General features: G+C 43.2%; 1 protein-coding gene across 1 annotated transcript in view; it reads left to right on the forward strand.

Annotated features, from left to right (window-relative positions):
* The window catches only part of HMCN1 (hemicentin 1), a 345,767-nt gene that overhangs the window by 312,341 nt on the left and 11,239 nt on the right, over nucleotides 1-22,187 (forward strand). Inside the window, exons 93-99 of the mRNA XM_075833451.1 lie at nucleotides 2,105-2,275; nucleotides 3,257-3,406; nucleotides 5,560-5,697; nucleotides 10,611-10,732; nucleotides 10,838-11,075; nucleotides 11,981-12,043; nucleotides 18,103-18,222. Coding sequence (XP_075689566.1) covers nucleotides 2,105-2,275; nucleotides 3,257-3,406; nucleotides 5,560-5,697; nucleotides 10,611-10,732; nucleotides 10,838-11,075; nucleotides 11,981-12,043; nucleotides 18,103-18,222 — 1,002 coding nt within the window. The remainder of the gene's footprint in view (nucleotides 1-2,104; nucleotides 2,276-3,256; nucleotides 3,407-5,559; nucleotides 5,698-10,610; nucleotides 10,733-10,837; nucleotides 11,076-11,980; nucleotides 12,044-18,102; nucleotides 18,223-22,187) is intronic.

The following is a 22,187-nucleotide window of genomic DNA, read 5'->3' on the forward strand; positions in this document are numbered from 1 at the left end:
TCCCCGTCATTGGCTTCCTCGAGGAAACCTCCTGTCCCCGTTCTCACCCCTGAGGGGGTAGAATTCGAGGTGGCCAAGATTGTGGACAGCAAGATGGTCCAAGGCTCCCTCCAGTAACTGGTCCATTGGAGAGGATACGGGCCTGAGGAGAGGACTGGGTACCCGCCCGGGATGTTCACGCTGGGGTATTGGTCATGAGGTTCCACCTTCGTTTCCCCAATAAACCAGGTCCACCTAGAAAGGGTCCGGTGGCCCCTCATAAAAGGGGGGGGTACTGTTAAGGATCTGCCAGGCACAGCTTCTGTATCCACGCCCATAGGTAATCAGTCTGCACCTGCTTCTATGTCTGTGAGACTGACTCCATCTTCCACCACTCAGGATGGCAGGCTTAGGAGTGGGAGAGCCTATCACAGCCTGGCCAGACGGAGCTAGCACCCACCCTCTGTCTATTTATACCTGCCTTTCCTGTTCCTCCTTGCTTGTGATTCTTCTCTGTTGGTTTCCTGGCCCTGCTGCAGCTTCTTGAACTACTTGTCCCTGCTTCGTATTGACCCTGGCTTACTGACTACTCTTCTGCTCTGCGTTTGGTACCTCGTACACTCCTGGTTTGACTCGGCTTGTTCACTACTCTCCTGCTCTGCGTTTGGCACCTCGTACTCTCCTGGTTTGACTCGGCTCGTTTACTACTCTTGTTGCTCACGGTGTTGCCGTGGGCAACTGCCCCGTTTCCCTTTGTTCTGCGTTTCCTTGTCTGGTTGTCTGTCGTGCACTTACTGAGTGTAGGGACCGTCGCCCAGTTGTACCCCGTCGCCTAGGGCAGGTTGTTGCAAGTAGGCAGGGACTGAGTGGCGGGTAGATTAGGGCTCACTTGTCTGTTTCCCTATCCCTGTCATTACAGTGATACTAATTATTTTTGTGTGTTTGTTTTTTTACAAGTTCGGTTGTTGGACTACTTCAGATTCGAGGACTACTTTGATAAATGGATAACGAGGGTTGTGTGGAATTTTTATTTCAATAAAATATTTTATCTATGTCTTTGTATTTGTTTAAACTTTATAACTACCGCCCTAGTAATTGTCGCTGGCTGGTTCACAACGCTCATTACTAAGGGGGGGACTTAATGTTAGACATGAAGAGGTTAACACTAATCCCCATTATTACCCTGGTACCCAGCGCCACCAGGAAGAGCCGGGTATGATCTAGTACCCGACCATCTGTAGTGACAGAGGCGAACTGAGGCGGCCGCAGTCTGGTATTATTAGACTGGGAAAGGCTAAAAACTGTGACCCTTCCCACCCTGGTAACGCTAGGCTGCTGCTGCTATGTTGTATCTGGCTGGTTATAAAAATGGAGGTCCCCCCCATTTTCATAACCAGCCAGATACAACACAGCAGCAGCAGGCTAGCATTACCAGGGTGGGAAGGGCCACTGTTTTTGGCCTTTCCCAGCCTAATAATACCAGCCTGCGGTCACCCCACTGCCCGACCATCACTACAGATGGTCGGGTACTGGATCGTACCTGGCTCTTCCTGGCACCCCTGGTGGCTGTGGGTACCGGGGTAATAGTGGGGGTTAGTGTTAGCCTTTTCACCGGCTAATACTAAGTCCCGCCTTAGTAATGGACGCTGTCAATCTGTCAGCGGCCATTAGTAAGTTGGCAGCGATAAAGTTAAAAAAAATACAAAGACATAGAAAAAATAGATTTATTGAAATAAAACACCCCCACACAACCCTCATTAACCATTTTATTGAGAATAAAAAAGCAGTCATCGAAGTAGTCCTCGAATCCGACGTAGTTCAACGACCGAACCTGTAAAAAAACACAAAAAAAAACATTACAGTATTAAGGGCCTGTACACATCACCGCTGCCCTTCCGTTGATGGGTTCCGTCGGGTTAACCTCTCAACAGAAAGGCAAACTGAAACCTCTGCTTCAGTTTCCCTCACCATTGATCTCAATGGTGACGGAAACATTGCTAAAGATTTCCGTTTGTCACCGTTGGCATCCCTAATAGCTATACCCCTGATTATTCTGCATTTTCATTACTAAAAACCAAATGATGCGGAGAATAATAAATACTGTAAATTTTAATTTTCATTGCAGTTGATGGTAATTGGGGACCATGGGAAGCTTGGAGTAAATGTTCTGCTACATGTGGTGGTGGTCAGCAAATTCGGACTCGTTTGTGCAAACATCCTGTTGAATCTAATAGTGTTCGCTCCTGCCCAGGGGACTCAACCCAACTTCTGAAATGTAATGTTAATGCTTGCCAAGGTAAGGTCACATACTTAGTAGCCGTGTATGGATTGTTATTTATACCAATCCACTTTAAATTAGGCAAAAAAAAAAACAATATAAAGTGATAAATAATGCCAGCTCTTCTCTTTGAACTATTTTCTGTCTCTTATAACAATTATAACTGCGAGGAATATATAGAATTCTTCTATAGGAGTCCAAAAACTGTCTGCAAAATAAGCCTTCTTCCACTGCTATGTCTGCAATAAGAGACCAGAAGCCACAACCCCTCAACTAATACCAACCCACCAGCCAAATAAAGAAGGGATCAGGATAAAATTAAAGTGGATCTGTCAGCTGAATATTCTGCCCTATGTAAGGGCAGCACATCATAGCTATAGGTCCTACTCCTTTTGTCCAAAATGGCCCAAAAAAAAGTGTTGTGCCATTTGGGTAATAGGAGAGATAAGAAAATACACCGCTCATAGATATGAGTCCGTTGTATTCATAAAGGGAGTGCTACGCGATGGTTTCCGTCAAAACAACGGAAATCTTACAGAATGGTCAAAACGGAAACCATTTGCAATGTATGCGTTACCATTGAAATCAATGGTAATGCAAACGGAAAGCTATGGTTTCCCTTTGTTTCAGTTTGGTTTCCGTTTATGGGTTCCCCTGATGGAAAGGTCCGACAGAAGCCATGAACGGAAGCCCAACGCAGGTGTGAACGAAGGCTTACTAAAAAAAAAGCTATGTTTTCCCTTTGTTTCCGTTTGGTTTCTGTTCATGGGTTCCCCTGACGGAAAGGTCCGACGGAACCCATGAATGGAACCACGACGCAGATGTGAGCCAAGCCTTACTAAAGAGCAAAACCATGCACTGAAAATTAGGGTCATTGGTGAACACGGTATGCATCAGTTCTGGTACTGCTTACTTTCGCCCAAATCTTTACCTCACAAATTATATCATTAGGCTCACTTACGTATACTTTACATTTTTTTTTTTTACTCTTTTGTTTAGGTGGAGCTCAGTTCATAAGAGGAACTCTAGTTGGAACCATCAATGATTTTGACTTTGGTACTGCATTTCTCAATGGCACAATTAGCAACTCCCCTGATTCACAAAGAAGGATAATAAAAGCACAATTCAATAATATCCCAAAAAGTCTGGGTAAGACAAATAAACTTGCAACTTTTGCACATGTATCATTTTTCATTTTAGTATTCCGGTTTTATTTGTGTATGTCAGAAGTGTGAAATTAGTCCTCATACCCATGAATGTGAAAGGCAGTGGCAAAGCTATTGGGTTCGCAGCTGTCACAGTTGTGTCCAGGCGCTGAAGCTGGGGAGACCATAGGCCCAGTTGCACCACATTATAGGCATCAGTCAGGCCGCTGAACCCTGACTGGATATCTGGGACTGCCGCCACTGTGAGAAGTAATGAAGGGGTGTTGTGAAACTGCTAGGGGACTGCAACTTTAGGATAAAAAACAGGTGCTGGATTGATTACAGTTACAGTATGTGTGTATCATAGGTGTGTCTTCTAACAATCCCAGCAGTTGTTTGTCCCTCACATGACCAGGACAGATTTGTATCTACTGGAAAAAAAAACAATGAATATTCCTACTGAATAACAACAAGCAGAGATCTTGAAAACCGTGAGGAATTAATGCAGAAAGTATATTGGAAACTTGTATAACTTTTAATTTTGCAAACAATAACATTAACTGGTTGCCGACACAGGACGAGTATGCTCGTCCTGAGCGGCGAGCACTTCGCGCATTGGGACGAGCATACTCGTCCTGTGTGACAGCCATCTCTGCGTGCAATCGAGAGCGGGGTAACGGCTGTAACACACAGCCACGGCCCCGCTCTGACAGCGGAGAGGAGAGAAACATCTTCTCTCCACTGTTAACCCTTTGAACGCCGCGATGAAAGCTGATTGCGGCGTTCAAAGAGGGGGGACTGCACATTGATTGCGTCACAGAAGATAACTGTGACGCGATCAAAGCCCACAACTCATATGGCCAGACAGCCCAGGGTCCATTGAAGGACCCCAGGGCTGTCTGAACATATTTCCTGTTGTTAGGGCATACTGAGGTATGCCCTAACAACTGCCTGTGTACAATCAGTAACAGGCTAATGTACTGGCATATAGATCTATGCCAGTACATTACAGTTACAAAATCAAAATGATAAATCCCTTTATGGGATTAAAAAAAAAAGTTAAATGAATGTAAAAAAAAAATGAATGATAAATAAATAAATTAATAAAAAGAAAAAAAATACACAGATACACACATATGTTATAATAAATAAACTTTTTAAAATATAAGTCCAAAAACATGAAATAATATAGACATATTTGGTATCGCCACGACCGTAACAACCTGTGCAACAAATGTATAACATTATTTATGATGATCGGTGTATGGTGTAAAAAAAGAAATATAAAAACTGCTGCGCAACTGCTTTTTTTTTTCTGCATTTTCGCCAAAATAACGATTTATAGAAATTAAACGATAATGTATTTGTACCAAAAAATGGTACCTACATAAAGTACAACTCGTCCCGCAAAAAACAAAGTCTCATACAAGTACGTCGTACAAAAAATAAAAGAGTTATGAGCGTCAGGATGCAAAGAGAGAAATGTAAAAAAATTGCTCTGTCCTCAAGGCCAAAATTGGCCGTGTCCTTAAGGGGTTAATTTGCTGAAACCAGAAAACCCCTTTAAGGCCTTATTCACACGGACGTGTCTGTTCTGCGCGTGCAAAAACGCTGCTGTTTTTTGCGCGCGCAAAAGGTCCGTGTGTCATCAGCATATGGTGCGTGGCTGCATGATTTTCACGCAGCCGGCATCATTATGACACTCTGGTTTTATGTTTACAAACAGAAAAGCACGTGGTGCTTTTCTGTTTTCATTCATTAATTTTACTACTGTAGCGCGCAGTACTGTAGTGCTTCCGTGTGCCGTGCGCGATTTGCACGCACCCATTGACTTCAATGGCTGCGTGCTGCGCGAAACATGGTCAAATATAGGACATGTCGTGTGTTTTACGCAGCGCACATACGCTGCGTGAAATTCACTAACAGTCTGAACGGCCCCATTCATTAACATAGGTCCGTGCGATGCGCGTGAAAATCACGCTCGTAGCACGGACGTATAACACGTTCGTGAGAATAAGGCCTAAGTGTAAGAAATGTTCTCATTTTGATTGCCAGGGCTCCAAGGTTTCAAAAAAGGTATTCGCAGGCCACAAAAATCTTAATGTCAATGCTTCCAAATTAAACATGTAATTGTCTCTACTTCTTTACCATTTTTAGGCCCTTCTATGAGAAATCTTGCCTCAATTTTGAATCCTATATATTGGACTGTAGCAAGAGAATTTGGGGAAGCAGTTAATGGATTTACACTTACAGGTGGTGACTTTTTAAGAGAGTCCCAAGTGGAATTTGCAACAGGTATGGGAAGCAAGTTTAATTATTGTAAAAAATTAATTAACCTTTGCATGTGTTGGTGAGTTGTTGTTTTTTTTAGCTGGGAGCGATCAATCATCTCTTAATATGTAATTTGGTTTTAAAAATATAAAGGCAAAATTAAATAAAAAATAATGAATAAAATAAAAACAAAAATGGCACTAAGAAATATGACAAAAATATGAAATAGTATAAAGATTAAATGCTGTATAATGAAAATATAACGTATCCAGGGCCTTGCAGACACTTAACCGAGGGCTGTGATACAGCGAAAAGGAATTAGATATATTGGATTATATTTGTCTAATCTAATGACCCAATTAACCACCAAAGGCTAACAAGTAAAATGCAGCATTCCAGTAAAAAGGCTTTATGAATATGATACAATAAAAGCCATTTTAAAGTGTACCTAACCTTTCGGGTGACTTTTCAGAATAAGCTGTTATGTGTGTGTGTCACGGTCTGTGGGTATGTGGACCCACTAGGCTGCACCGCCATAGCGGGGAGGCAGCTGGCCAAACAACAGAGCACTTAATCAATACAAAGTCCAGCACAAGGGTACCTGAATAATCCAGACAATGGCAGAGGCTTTAGCACGGATAGAGGTAGGTGCAGCATGTTGCGCCCCACGTGGCGGGTCACAGCAGGTGCAGCAGGTTGTGCCAGACGTGGCGGACAACAAAAGGTGCAGTAGGTTGCGCCAGACAAGGCAGATGACAACAGGAGCAGCAGGGCACGACTCCAATCGCTAACAGGCTCAGGAACAATAACACAGCTTGGGATACAGGATACAGGATACAGGTAGCAGGGCACGGGAACACTGGGATCAGGGTAAACACTAAGGGACCATTTGCAAAGACTAACATGGGAATTACTAACAACGCTCAGGCAAGGAATGAAGGGTCAGGGCCCTTCTTATAGTCCAGGGTGATCTGGGAGTAATTAGTCAATTCTTAACATGTGTGCATGCTAGCCCTTTAAGGCCGGAAATGAGCTCATGTGCACACTGCAGGACAGGACAGCCGCATGTGCTGGCATCCTCGGTTAGGATGAAAGGGGTCTGCGGTCTGCGACCTCGTCCATTACAGTGTGTACATGAGGAATAACACTGTTTCTTGCTATTATATATCTTGTATCCTGCATTTAGTACCAGTTTAACCCCAATACAGGCTCTATATCTAATTGTCAGTTTTCTCTAAGCTCAGCTCCAGAGGGGGTGGCGCTTAACTGCTATCATGTCTATCATAAAAAACGCACACAGAGAAGAGAAGATCCTGCTCTCCTACAGTATCTCTCTGTAGCATACCCTCAGAAGCAGCATGGGGGACATCTCACAGCAGTGCTGAGCAGTTTAGCTGTGAATCCAGCACTCACTGGGATGTGATAAAACACTTAATAGGTAGCTGCTGCAGCATCTGTGTGTGTCTCTCTCCTCTGTCTCCCTCCAGCAGCTCCCTCGCCCTTCCCTCTCCATAGACTTCTATGGGCAGCTGTAACCTTATCACCTCAGTGTAGGTGAGACTCCGTCTCCTTCTGGAATACGTATTCTATGAGTAAATTCTGAGTAAGTGAACAGCTAAGAAAACGGGGGGAGGGGGAGGAGGAAAAGTGTCTGATAAATGGAGAAAGAGGCAATAAGATATATTACAAAATGTATTATCTTTGCTTGTACTATTGATTTAGCCATTCTTATATGCAAGACAGAAAGGAGCATTTTTACTCAGACCAGTGTTAGGCTACATTGACACAAACGTAGCCCACCTCGGACGTGAAAAACTGCAGTTTTTCATGTCCGAGGTGGACCCGTGCGGGACGCGTTGTCACGGATACCCCACAGACTACAGTCCATGGAGGGATGCGTGACACGCAGTAAAATAGGACATGTCAAACAACGGTCGTGTGAGCGGCCCAATTGAAATGCATGGGTCCGTGTGACGGCCATTGTTTTAACGGCTGTCACATGGACGAGATTCACTTTCATGTGAATGAGCCCTAAATGTTTGATGAAGTACACCGTGTTATTGAATACAGCACAGCTACTGAGCTATGTTAGGCTTACCTGTTATGTTGTAGCTCACCAACACTTTCTAAGTGGAATGGTGGTGACATTTTCTTGTAACTAGTCTTTCAATGCATGAGGCTATAAAGCCACCCTCCTCCTTTTTCATCCTTTTCATTCTTTTGGATCCATTTCTGGCTTTGGCGTAAAGATCTGAGCCAAAAACTGCACCAAAAGCTGTATTAAAACTTTGTGTGTGATACTTGCCTAAAAGCAGTTTACTGTGACTATGTCAATAAAGTATAAAAGCATTTTAATATGTCGTGTTCTCACCTGAACGTCAAAAGTGTAAGGTGAGATCTTTAAATGAGATTAACGTTATGGGGAAACTATGGTAAAAACTTGTTTCCCATCATAATTATTTATTAGGTAATGCTGAGCTTGCGATGCTGCCAGAGGTGACTGTTCTGGATCTCCAGACGCCTGTGTACACCAGCATGGTCAGCTTACACATACCACCCAACTTTCAAAAATCGCAAAGAGGGACTTGGTTTTCCCTTTTAAACCACGCCTCTAACTCAGCCCATACACACCTGGTTCAGCCCACACAGTATCATGCTCCAATAGGGCCTCACTACAGTATAATGCCACCATAGAACCCCCACACAGTATAATGCCCATAGTGCCTCCCACAAAGTATAATGCCAAATAGCTGCCCCCACACAGTATAATCCCCCATACAGTATAATGCCCACACAGTTGCCCCAAACAGTATAATGCCCCATAGCTGTCCCCATACAGCATAATGCCCCCCATAGGTGCCCCATACAGTATAATGCCCCCATAGCTGCCTCCATACAGTATAATGCCCACACAGATGCCCCCAAACAGTATAATGCCCCATGGTGCCACAATGCCCCTGTAGATAGTGCCACAGCGCCCACTGTAGATAGAGCCCACATAGATGGTGCCAGTGCCCACATACCATCACAGTGCCCACATATAAAGTGCCAGTGCCCACATATTGCCACAGTTCCCATGTAGATGGTGCCTATTTAGTGCCACAGTGCCCATGTAGCTAGTGCCACAGTGCCTACATATAAAGTGCCAATGCCCACAGTGCCCATGTAGATGGTGCTTATATAGTGCCACAGTGCCCATGTAGATAGTGCCACACACCCTTGAAGATAGCGCGACCCTGCCTGTAGATAGCGGTAAGCCCGCCTCCTGTAGATAGCTCCATTGGGGTTCCCTCTAGGAGGGGAATTCCCAGCCAGAGCATCAGCCACGCTGTGGCCGGGGATCCCGCTCCAGGAGCAGACCCTGACGGCACTGTCCATATATGGACAGTGTCATCAGGGTCTACCCCTGAGGCGGAATCCCCGGCCAGAGCGTCTGCCACGCACTGGCCGGGCAGTCCACTCCTAGAGGAGCCACTGATGTTACTGTCCATATGTGGACAGTGACGTCAAGGGCTTTTCCAAGAAAGGAGTCCCGGGCCAGAGAGCTTGCGCTGCTCGGGCGCGGGACTCCATAGTTGAATGCTGAAGCAGGGAGCTGACGGTTCCTTGCTTCAGCATTGGATTCAACTATATCTGCGTCCTTAAGACACAGATACAGTTGAAACTGGGACATACCACTGGCCGCCCAGGACAGTAGGACACCGCTCGGAATACGGGACTGTCCTGTTGAATCCGGGATGTTTGGGAGGTATGCCTTAAATATTACATAAGTTCTGGTGGTATGTATTGGTGACATGCTACTAAAATTCACATAAGATATTTGATGAAAACAATTCTCCTGCCAGTCCTCACCCCTATCCTCCAGCAATCAATGTGATAAAATCCATACACATACAAGTCACACATATAGATTCAATCTAAACACAGCAGTATCCTAGAAGAAAACGTTAAAACTAATACATTATATTAGACTTTGAAGAGAGTTTGACTTTGACACTTGTGACAGATCCAGCACACCTTCCATTATATAGCCATGTGCCTTAGTGCTTATGATTAGACAGGCTTCTGTCACACAGTTAGTTGATCCCAGTTCAACCTCCCTGGCTCTAATTATTTATAATTTATTTCTGTTATTTATAAAGCACCAGCATATACCGCAGAACTGTACAGAGGTTGTCGTCATTCACTGTTCTCCCAGTGGGGCTCACAATTTAATTTTACTATCTGTATGCTTTTTGAGTGTTGGAGGAAACCAGAGTACCCAGAGGAAATCCACGTAAACAAAGGGAGAACATGCAAACTCCACACAGATTTTGCCCTTGGTCAGATTCGAACCCAGGACCCTAGTGCTGCTCTACGATTATATCCTCTTAACTTATTTAGGGGAATAACCACATTGTCCTCCCAGCAGGCAGAGTTTATACTGTGGTATTACTCGTGTGATTCTCTACTGAGGCATCATGGGATTGATAGCATAGCAATAGCAAGGAAAAGAATGCAGGGTGAAATCTAAAATGCAATATGGTGTCTGATCAGAAGCAGACAGAGGAGGCCGGACTGCATGGAAGTAAGTACAATATACATAAAAGAAGTCCAGAGCTTGATCAACAATCAGATGGTGGGGGCTATGATGAAAAATTGTATGTCTGCTGTATTTTTTTATATTTTACCTGAAATATATAAAAATGATGATGCTGTATTTTTTTAAGGGAGTGTTCACATCAGCGTCACTCTTCCGTTAATAAGTTCATGCATTACCATTGAAATGAAGCTATGGATGCGGTTTGCCTTTCCATTCATGGGTACCTCCGATGGAAAGATCTAACGGAAATCATGACCGGAAGGGTGACGTAGATGTGAACAGACCCTAACACAACTATAAAGTATGTTACTTATATTAAAAAGATAAATATTTTTTACCTTGTGTAAACTTTTAGGAGAAGTCTTGCAGATCACTCATAACGCCCGTGGCCTTGACGCTGATGGCTTCCTTATTTTGGATACTGTTGTAAAAGGATATATTCTTCAATTACAATCTTCTACTGACATCATGTTAAAGGTAAACATGGAATATGTATAATTTTCCATATTTCCCATAGTATTCAGCAAACAGCATAAGCATAATTAAATTCATGTGGCTGAATGTATATATGTATTATTGTAGGATTACACAGAGGATTATGTCCAAACAGGTTTTGGGCAGCTATACGCATACTCGACAAGAATGTTCTACTTGGATGAAGTCAGTGTACCATATACCTGGAATCACACTATCAGTTATGATCCCAGCCATGGCAAGATGCCTTTCATGGTGGAGATATTACGTGTATCTTCTGTAGAAACAGCTTACAACCCTCTGGAAGAAACTCTTGGCTTTGAGATGCATGCTTCCATCTCCAAAGGTATGCTAACTACAGCGGCAAGTGGGTAAATCTGGGGTGCACAACCTTTTTTGATCAGACAGCCCCATTGTCAAGGGACCAAAATCTAGGTATGTAGACTACACATTTCGTTCTCATTGAAATCTCATATTCATAAAATAAAAACTTTACTCTAGTTAAGCTCCTTCTAAACTTTTCAGCCCTACATGTTCTTTCACTTATTTTACTCTGCAGTCAATTGTCAGCGGCTTTGCAGAGCTGATATGATTATTCCTCTGCGGCTCGCATTTATACCCATGCCATACATGACTGAATGTTTCGTGTATTGCACACGGATCCCTTTGGATTGTCAGAGGAATATTCATATCAACTCTGCTAAGCCCCTGAAGATTTACTTCAGAGTAAAATAAGTGAAGGAACATGTAGGGCTGAAAGGGTTTAGACAGACACAGCATGTGTTAGTGCAATAGCCTTGTATACTCCTTCAATAATTAGAGCTCCACCAGTTATCCTTCTCACCAGATTCTCACATATATACTGATATATTTGTATTATAATTTGTTCCAGCTAAATATATTATTACAAAGCATAATCGGTTAAGTTTTAACCAAACATTATCCCTATTTATGGTAACTACTCAGAGAAAAATCTGTAGTGTGTAGTGATCCATTTGATAACACAGAGAAGAAGGAACAGATAATGCTAGCTTGTAAATGACTGAAATACTGAGATTTCCCCAGAAAATACCAATTCTGGATCTACACACCTACGGGGAAATATCTCTGTTATACAGCATCATGAATTTAATTTCGTTTATTATTACAATAAAAAATAAATAGAGTATTATATTTTCTGCACTTACGTGGCTTATATATTTTGTTGAATTGCATGGACTAGTTACGTTTATCAAAAGATTTCCATTATAGGTGATCTCGACAACCAGTGCCCCTCTGGATTTAGTTATGATGTCTCTGGATTCTATTGTGAAGGTAAAAACAAAACATATCGGAGATAATGGGATAAAATGTACTTAAAGGGAATGTGTCGCAAATTAAACTTTTTTTTTAAGTGTCGTTACTTATTTCTATTATATTTTTTACGTTTTTTGCTGTATTTTTTTTTTTTCCCGTATGGTGGAAAGTATTAAAAATTAAATAATAATTTGACATGTTTTCCAATGTTGGCCACCAGGGGGAGCACTTCCCAGAATTACAGCAAGGTGAATAAGGCAAAGCAACCTGACTCACCGCTGCTGTAAATGTGGGAGGGAACCTCACTCCCCCCCCTCTCACAAGCCAAGAAAAGGTGTCTTCAAATTGCTAAGCAGTGTCCGGCAGCCATATTGGGTGTGATTCTGCAGCTGGAAGAAGTTATAGGACACACCAAAAGGCTAAGTGTATGTTCACACGCTTACTAAACAAAGGGAAGCCAGCTCCTGATTTTCAGCCATTTTTTAATCAAACTCGCGTTTTTTAACGGCCGTTTTTGGAGCTGTTTTTCTATAAAGTCAATGAAAAACGGCTCCAAAAACGTCCCAAGAAGTGATGCGCACTTCATTTTGGTCGGGCGTCTTTTTACGTGCCGTTTTTGGAAAACTACCACGTAAAAAATGCCCTGTCGGAACAGAACGCCGTATTTCCCATTGAAACCAATGGGCAGATGCTTGTAGGCGTTCTGCTTCCGATTTTTCAGCTGAAAACATTGTGTGTGAACATACCCTTAGGGTATGTGCACACGCTAACTGCATTTACGTCCGAAATGACGGAGCTGTTTTCAGGAGAAAACAGCTCCGTCATTTCAGACGTAATTGCTCGTACTCGCGTTTTGCGAGGAGTCAATTACGGCCGTAATTTGGAGCTGTTCTTCATTGAATTCAATGAAAAACGGCTCAAATTACGTCCCAAGAAGTGTCCTGCACTTCTTTGCCGAGGCTGTTATTTTACGCGCCGTCTTTTGACAGCGACGCGTAAAATTACAGGTCGTCGGCACAGTACGTCGGCAAACCCATTCAAATGAATGGGCAGATGTTTGCCGACGTATTGGTGCCGTCTTTTCAGGCGTAAATCGAGGCGTAAAATGCCTCTTTTACGCCTGAAAATAGGTCGTGTGAACCCAGCCTTAGAATGATGAAAGTGAAGTGAATGACTTTTCAGTTGACTGGTTCACACGCCGTGTATTTGACATGTTTTTTTTTTGCACATTTTACGTGCAAAAAAACCACATAAAAAACGCTTGATTACACTTGATTTTGCATGTTTGGGGGATTTGTGTGTGTGTGGGGGGGGGGGGTGCTCGCCGCTGATTCTTCAAAACAGCTGATAAGCGGCTATGAAGTATCAGCGGCGCCCGTGCACACTCCGCTCTGCTACACACACACACGGGAAAAGTCTTAAAGGGGTCGTTCAGGAAAACATGGCGCCGCACCTGTCCTCAGGTCGTGTGTGGTATTACAGCTCTGTCCTATTCACTTCAATGGAGGTGAACTGCAATACCAGACACAACCTGAGGACAGGTGTGGCGCTGTGTCTCCAATCCGGACACCCCTTCTGTCCTGAGATGACCCGACGGGGGAGGCGGGTGTCAGAGCCACCCACCGCCATCACTGCAGACAGAACCACACAACTACGGCATGAGGGCAGGGCTTGTCCTGAGTGCACTGTCTCTTGTTATGGACAGATTTATAGTCACATGAACCCCGTCTGATGAACCGGTAAACTAGGTCCGATCACATGACAGAGGGGGATCACCAAAAACCCTGTGCACCCTCAGCCCGCCCATCCAGCCCTTTCCTGGTTATATCTGCGTCTGGGAAAGCTGGGTGAACACCATTACCCCTCATACTGGAGTGTTTAGGGATGTGACTAATGAACCTCTCACACTCCAGTGGGAGGGGTAATGGTGCTCACCCAGCTTTCCCAGACCCCTGAACGGTAAATCTCTCTAGTTGTGCTGAGACTGTTTGGGGATGTGACTAATGAACCTCTCAGTCTCAGCACAACTAGAGAGATTTATCGTTCAGGGGTCTGGGAAAGCTGGGTGACCACCATTACTCCTACTGGAGTGTGTTTGGGGATGTGACTAATGAACCTCTCACACTCCAGTGGGAGGGGTAATGGTGGTCACCCAGCTTTCCCAGACCCCTGAACTGTAAATCTCTCTAGTTGTGCTGAGACTGTTTGGGGATGTGACTAATGAACCTCTCAGTCTCAGCACAACTAGAGATTTATCATTCAGGGGTCTGGGAAAGCTGGGTGACCACCATTACTCCTCCTAGTGGAGTGTGTTTGGGGATGTGACTAATGAACCTCTCACACTCCAGTAGGAGGGGTAATGGTGGTCACCCAGCTTTCCCAGACCCCTGAACGATAAATCTCTCTAATTGTGCTGAGACTGAGAGGTTCATTAGTCACATCCCCAAACAGTCTCAGCACAACTAGAGATTTATCGTTCAGGGCTTTCCCAGTACAAGGTAGGGGGGGGGGCGTTTCGGGGGGGGGCGTCGGGTGGGGGGGCCGTCGGGGGTCACGAGAGCGGGGGTCTGTGAGGTAGAGAGTGGGACAGACAGAGACACACATCTTACCTGCAGTGCAGCTGGTCTTCAAGATGGCGTCTGCTCTCTCCCTGCAAACAGCTGCTCTGCTCTGTGTGACTCTGACCTGCGTCTGCGCAGTACAGAGCCATAGAGCAAAGTCAATGGAATGGCTCCCGTTCATTGACTCCTATGCACTGTAGCTGCCGTATTCCATCTCTGTATGTGTCATTAATCGACACATACAGAGATGAAAAACAAAATGGCAGCCCCCATAGTGAAGTAAAAGTTAGAAAAAAGAAAAAAGTAAAAAACAAACACACACATAAATAAAAGATTTTATAATAAAACACTAAATGCAAATTGATATCCCAAATTTTTTTTTCGTGACACTCGTCCTTTAAAATCACAAACAAATGCCATGCTTACTGACACAAGGGCTGGTCAAGGGTGCAGTTACACGCCGCAGATTTTTTTGCAGAAATTAAGTTCCATTCATCAACAAAATCTGCCGCATGTGACTCCACCTTAAAACACCAGTTCCCAGCAGGATGCAGACAAGCCACAATGTTATATCAGGGAGATCCCACAGTACTTATGAACATCCACTAACACACCTAATATTCATGGAGGGAAGTGGATGATTAGCATTACAATTGCATGCAAATAAGGCTTCTATAAGGTGCCAGTCACACAGTTACATGTAGTATAAAATGTTGGCTTACAGCTTATTAGTTACATCCATACTATTAGATCAGGCAGAGTTCCCAGCACCTTCTAAGTGTACTACACTAAGTACTGTCACCCCATTCTTCCCCAGCTTTACAAGGCCTGGCTGCATTCTGCAAAAATAATACACGTGATTAACATGAGGTATATAGATATTTTAGCTAAAATACGCAAGCTTGCAAACCGCGTCACGGGTCCCCATTTTCTTGCGAGTGCCTAAACTAGAATTACAAACAAATTACAGAAGATGGGTTCAAATTGACTAAAAATCACAAAAAGGCCATTCTTACTGATAAAAGGGCAGGTAAAAACACCAGTTCCCAGCAGGATGCAGACAAGTCACAATGCTACATGGAGGGAGGTTGCACAGGTGCAAAATATTGATGAACATTCACCAATAGGATCAGTAACTAATAAACTGCTAACCAGTACATAGTGGAGTACATGTAACAGTGTGACTGGCACCTTATAGAAGCTATATCTGTGTGCAATTGTGATATTAACCCCTTCGTACACCCAGACATGCTATTACGTCCCGGTGCAGGGGTGATGCTTGGAGCGCGCTCATGCGCTGAGTGCGCTTCATATGCTGAGGGTGTTGGCTGTATTTTACAGCGGACACCCGGGACTAACAGCCGGGATCAGCGATCGCGCTGTTCCTGGCTGTTTAACCCCTCAAATTCTGCAGTCAATCGCGACCACAGCATCTGAGGCGTTGAAATGAGGACGGTGGCCCCCTCCAACAGCTCAACGCCACCCCCGCAGTGAGATCGGGGGGTGATGATAATTGTTATGGCAGCCCAGGGGCCTAATGAAGGCCTCCAGGGCTGCCCTCACTCTGCCAGGGCTGCCATCTGCCTGTGGCAGGGCTTAACAGAAGCCTGTAAAAATGACGATATACTGCAATACGTTAGTATTGCAGTATATTGTACCAGCGATTTAATGATCGCTGGTTAAAGTCCCCTAGGGGGGCTAATAAAGTGTGTAAAAAAAGTGAAAACATTTTTTAGTAGTGAAACAAAAAAAAATCCAAAAAACACCCTTTTACGATTTCCCCCTAAAGTAATGTAAAAAATAAAAAAAGTAAAACACAATTGGTATCGCTGCGTCCGTAAAAGTCTGAACTACTACAATATAGCATTATTTAATTTACAGATCTTAGAGTAAAAAATAAAAAATTTAGAACACCAAAATCACCGTTTTTTTGTCAACTTAGCTCTCAAAAAAAATTGAAAAACGAAAATCACAAATCAATAAATGGCTTCGTCCCGAAGGGGTTAAGCAGGCACCCCCCCCCCCATAAATGGTAGGCATGAGAGTGTCTGTTCATTAGTATTTTACACCTGTGCGATCACCCCTATTTAGCTCTGTTCACATCTGCATTGGGGTCCCGTTCTGACGTTCTTTTGGAGGTTTCCGTCAGAACGGGACCCCGAGCAGACACAAACTGACACCGACGGAAACCAGAGGGTTCCGTCTCAATCACCATTGATTTCAATGGTGACGGAGCCGGTGCCCCTGGTTTCCGTTTGTCTCTTGTGCACCGGATCAGTCATTTTGCTGGAAGCAATACCGTAGTCGACTACGGTATTGCTTCCGGCAAAACGACGGGTCCAGTGCACAAAAGAGGCAAACGGAAATCAGGGACATCGGCTCCGTCATCCTTGAAATTGATGGTGATGGACGGAAACCTCCGACGGAACGTCAGAACGGGACCCCAACACAGATGTGAACAGAGCCTAACATTGTGACTTTTCTGCATCCTGCTGGGAAATGGTGTTTAACCTGCCCTTGTATCAGTCAGTAAGACCTTTTTTGGTGATTTTAAAAACAAAACATATATCCAATATTATCCTATCAGGATGATATATTATTTTTTTTTATTCTGTCTCTATTTTGGTTTTTTACAGAGCATATCAGGTGAGCACAATATGTAATAGAAAAATACACGGCCAGATGTTTGAGTCATCATTTGCCCTTTTTGAATGTTACTTGCCATTATTCGATTAGTGACTTTGTTAAAAAAATATATATTGCATCTTATGTGCAGGACTCATTTTTCATGAATATGTAGTGTACATAAAAAAAATCATGGAACTGATATAATAAATTAACCTTTTCCTACAAAATAAAAAATATACTTTGTTTCTCAGAGAAGCTACAATACAAAATATGTGGACACCGCTCCTAATTATTGAGTTCAGGTATTTTAGCCACACCCATTCCATACTGGGCAATAAAATCAAGCACACAGCCATTCAATCTTCATAGACATGGTTTGCTGAGCTTGGTGTGGAGGAGCTCACCCTGAACTTAACCTCATCAAACATCTTTTGGTTGAATTGAAATGCCTATTGCGAACCAGTCTTTCTTATCCAGCATCAGTGTCTGACTTCACCAATGCTTTATTGGCTGAAGGGGCACAAATTACCACAGACACACTCAAAAATGTTGTGGAAAGCCTTCCCAGAAGAATGGAGGCTGTTATAGACGCAAAAGGTCGCCAAACTCTATACTAATACCCATGGTTTTGGAATAGGATTTCCAACAGGCTCATATAGGTGTGATGAATAGATATCCACATGCTTTTGGCCATATAATGTATCTTCCAGAAAGCTTCTTACAGAATCTTTGGCAAAAAGGGATTAGGAAAATTTAATGCATCTTAAACACATTTCAGGCCACATTATACACCCTTTTTTGTTGGTGTGTACAGTTGCTTCTGCCCAGTAAGGCTTTCCATGAATGACTATGTCGGTTGTGTAACTCATATTTATTGAACACTTTCAGATGATGATGAATGTGCTGCCCACAACCCATGCTCACATGCATGCCACAATATTATGGGAAGTTATTACTGTTCTTGTCCAAAAGGCATGATGAGCTCTGCGGACGGGAGGACATGCCATGGTGAGCTCTGTCACATGATGTATTTTTAATGTTAATGACATGAATTCTTACTATTAACCATATATATATATATATATATATATATATATAGAGAGAGAGAGAGAGAGAGAGAGAGAGAGAGAGAGAGAGAGAGAGAGAGAGAGAGAGAAAAGCAGAAAGCAGCAGCACTCACAAAAAACTGTTGCACGGGTGCCCAGCAAGTCGTCCTGATCCTCGGACGGAATATCATATATAGAAAAAGAAAATTTTCAGCACTCCAGTGTGAAGAAAATGGTGGTTTATTCAGTCAAACACAAAGCGACGTTTCAATCCTACAATAGGATCTTTATCAAGGCAGCACAAAAGGGATACTTTGTTCCTCAATCCCCATATTAGGACCGCCCACCTAGCAAAAGCAAACTAAAAAAACAGCCATGAACTCATTGATTGCATTCACAGGAAGCATAATAGACAGGCACGCCCAGCACTACATGTGTAATAAAATAGTCCGAATTCAATGTACAAATGTAAACGTTTATTGGGGGGGTTATCTGTGCTGCCTTGGACTCGAGGAAATGAAAATGACAAGGTAAGAACATTTCTACTTTCCTCATCATCCTATGGCAGCACAACAGGGATCTGAATAGCAGAACCTAAGGGATGGTTTAACTTTTAAGCACTGATCGAGAACTTCCGTGCCGAAGGCTGAATCCCTGGATGCTGAGACTTCAAGCCTGTAACATTTCGCAAATGTAGAGGATGATAACCAGGAGGCTGCGTTACAGATATCCTGAAGAAAAACTTGCGTCTTATCTGCCCAAAAAGTGGATTTTGATCTAGTAGAATGGGCTCTTAAAGAAAACGAGGAGGCACATCTTCCAACTTATATGTTTATGTGATAGTCATTCTTATGCTTCTTGCAAGATATTCTCTAGATGTAACACAACCCTTTCTGGATGTGGAAAGATTGAAGAGGTTTTCATAGTGTCAGTAATCTTCTGTTCTGGACAATTTACAGCCCTTTTAAATATGGTTGGTTAAGGGCTTCCTCTTATTCGTTAGCTGGATGAGGGAAGAACACCGGCATGAGGGCTTTTGTTGATATTTTCTGTTGAAGCCACTTTGGGGACAAAGGAGGGTACTGTCCTAAGAAGAACACTTTCAGGCACCATCTTCAGAAAAAAGGAAGCTAAAGGAAGATAAAGCTTGCAGCTCTCCCACTCTTTTTGCTGATGTAATTGCGACCAGAAAAAAAAGACTTTCAAAACGAGAGCCACTTGTTCTCTACGTCTTCCAGTGGTTCAAATGCGAACAGGGTTAATCTGTTTAATACTAGACACAAGTCCTAAATAGCCACTGGATGTCTGATACTAGGTCTAAGATTTCTCAAAGCCTTAAAGAATCTTGCAATTACAGTAGATGCTGGTAATGAAAACTTCCCATCAGTTAAGGAATTTATGGCAGTCATATGGACTCTCAAGGTGTTGGCTTTGAGGCAGGAAGAATGCTGTAGCGAAGAAGAAAACTTACTCCAGATTCTTGAATAGGGCGAATTAATGGAAAGTTTTCTGGCTACAAGAAATATAGAGAACGGTTTCTGAAACCCTTTCTCTTTTAGATAGGATTCTTCAGATACCAGGCCGTCAGATGTAGTCTGTCCAGGAACAGACCTCTCTAACAATAGATCTGTGTGTAGAGGCATTCTCCAGTATTCTATACTCGAAATACGTAACAAGATGGAAAAAAAGCAGACCCTTCAGGGCCAGAAAGGAGCCAGTAAAATTGCAGTTAACTTCTCGAACATATCCTGGCCCAAATTCTGTTTAGAAGACACACCGGAGAAAAAATGTAGAGACAGAGGTTCTTCCTGCTGACTGAGAACACATCTATTAGGCATGGAGTCAGATCTGCTCAGGTAGCATAAGTATTAAAAAACTTTTATTCGACCTGGTGGCCATCAGATCTATCTGAGGACTGTCCCATTTGTGCGTCAAGTGCGGAAAATACTTCATGTTCAATCCCCTTTCTCCAGGACTGAAGCATTTTCTGAAGCAGAACATTCACAGATCCTCTGATGTACAGAGCACCTAGATCTAGAAATTTCAGTATCTTCTTGCACTCTTTCAGAAATTATGAAGAGCCAATTTAATGGTCTTCAGCTCCTTCAGATTGGAAGAGAGTCATCTGTTCTTGTAATGTGTCTCCGAGCCACCACTGGAGGCATCTGTAGTGAGGACAACTTGGTCCACCATTATAAAGCATCTCTCTATGGCAAGATTTTTTGTCTATCAACCACAATTGAAGATTATCTTGAATATAGGAACTTATCTGGAGCCTTTTCTGGAGAATGAGAGGGTTGCGATTACAAACTGATAAGATCTCTTGCTGGAGTTCCCACATGTGAGCCCTTTGCCCAAGGCACAGCCTCAATAGATGTTGAGAAATGCACAAGCACTCTTATAGGAGCTCTTATCAGGTGAATAATTACCTCTTTGATTGTGGCCATCTTGTCTGATGGAAGAAAAAGTGTCTGACGGCATATTATGATAAACTCCAGAATACGCTTCCCGGTACCTGTAAATAGCTCGGATTTCTTTAAACTGATTAGGAGACCCAGATCTTTCTGCAGCTCCATAGTAGAGTGGAGGTGAGACAGTAGAATCTTTGGACGTTGTGATGACTAACCAGTTGTCCAGATAAAGAATAATCTGGCTCCCCTGGAGCCAAGGGCAGCAACTGCAGCTATAGTCACCTTCGTGAAGACTTTGAGAGCTGAAGATAGATCATGGCCCCAACTGCAGGTGAAGAATTGCTCCCTGATGTACAATATCTAATATTCCTAGGAATGTTTTGTCTTCCCCACTGATTGGTATCTGAAGATACGCATTTTGTTAAATCTTAAGACGCCATAAACTCTTCTGGCTTCAGGAATTCTGTGACAGATCTTATTGTCTCTATTCTGAACTTTGTCTACTTTAGGGGACAATTCAGGAAACGGAAATCCATGATTAGGTGTTGAGCCGCCAGGTTTGGGTACAGGAACCATCCTTGAATATACCCCAAAACCCTGAAGAAAATCTAGGGCCCTAATTTAATAATATTGCGCCTACAGCAGATGAACTTCTGGCGTCAGAATTCCTGTTTAGGTTTCGGGGAACATTCTGTTCCCCTCTAGACCTGTTCTGGAATCTATTGCGATATCTACCGCCAATTCTAACCTGTTCAGGGCGTCTGCGGTTTCCGGCTCCATATTCTCTGAAATGAAAGGGATGAAATTTTTGACTTTTAGGCAGACTAGGAAACACTAGCACCTTACCATCCTTGTTAGCGATTAGGATGTCGTCAAGTACAGTTCCAAATAATCGTTCTGGCTCAAAGGGCAAGGAAACAAAATTTCTCTTCGATTCTGTCTCCTTTCCAGGGTTGGCTAGGACCAGGTTCTTTGAAGAACCACGGAGAAAATCTAAAAAGAAAAACGCACATATAATGTAGCTGCAGCTTAGCACAGACTTCAGAAACAGGTACACAGGCTTTAACCAGAAGTCCAGAGAAAACAACTATGTATACTGGTAACATGCATGTTCTCACATAAACTGGTACTGCGAGGTAAAAGGAAAGTAACCCAGGGAATCCTCTCTGGAAATAGGTTGTACAGTAAAGATTGAGCAAAACTAACTCTCTGGATTAAGATGGCATCATGCAGTTTCCTAGTATCAGGAGATAAAAATAAATGTAACCAGAGAAGGCCTCTGGCATAGGAGACACCCGCTTCTGGTACGGAGTGCATATAATATTATTGTGCAATAACTTGTATACATAACCAGAGACCCCTCTAGTACCGTGCGAAATTCTATAGTACTGAGCATCATTATGTAGTAATGTGCAACATATAATATACCTGACCAGTACTGTGCGGTATACTATAGTACTGTGCGCCATTCTATTGTACTGTGCATCATATAACATACCCGACCAGAGAATCCTCT

Source organism: Rhinoderma darwinii, chromosome 7 (assembly GCF_050947455.1).
Source record: "Rhinoderma darwinii isolate aRhiDar2 chromosome 7, aRhiDar2.hap1, whole genome shotgun sequence".
In the NCBI taxonomy this organism is placed as follows: Eukaryota; Metazoa; Chordata; class Amphibia; order Anura; family Rhinodermatidae; genus Rhinoderma; species Rhinoderma darwinii.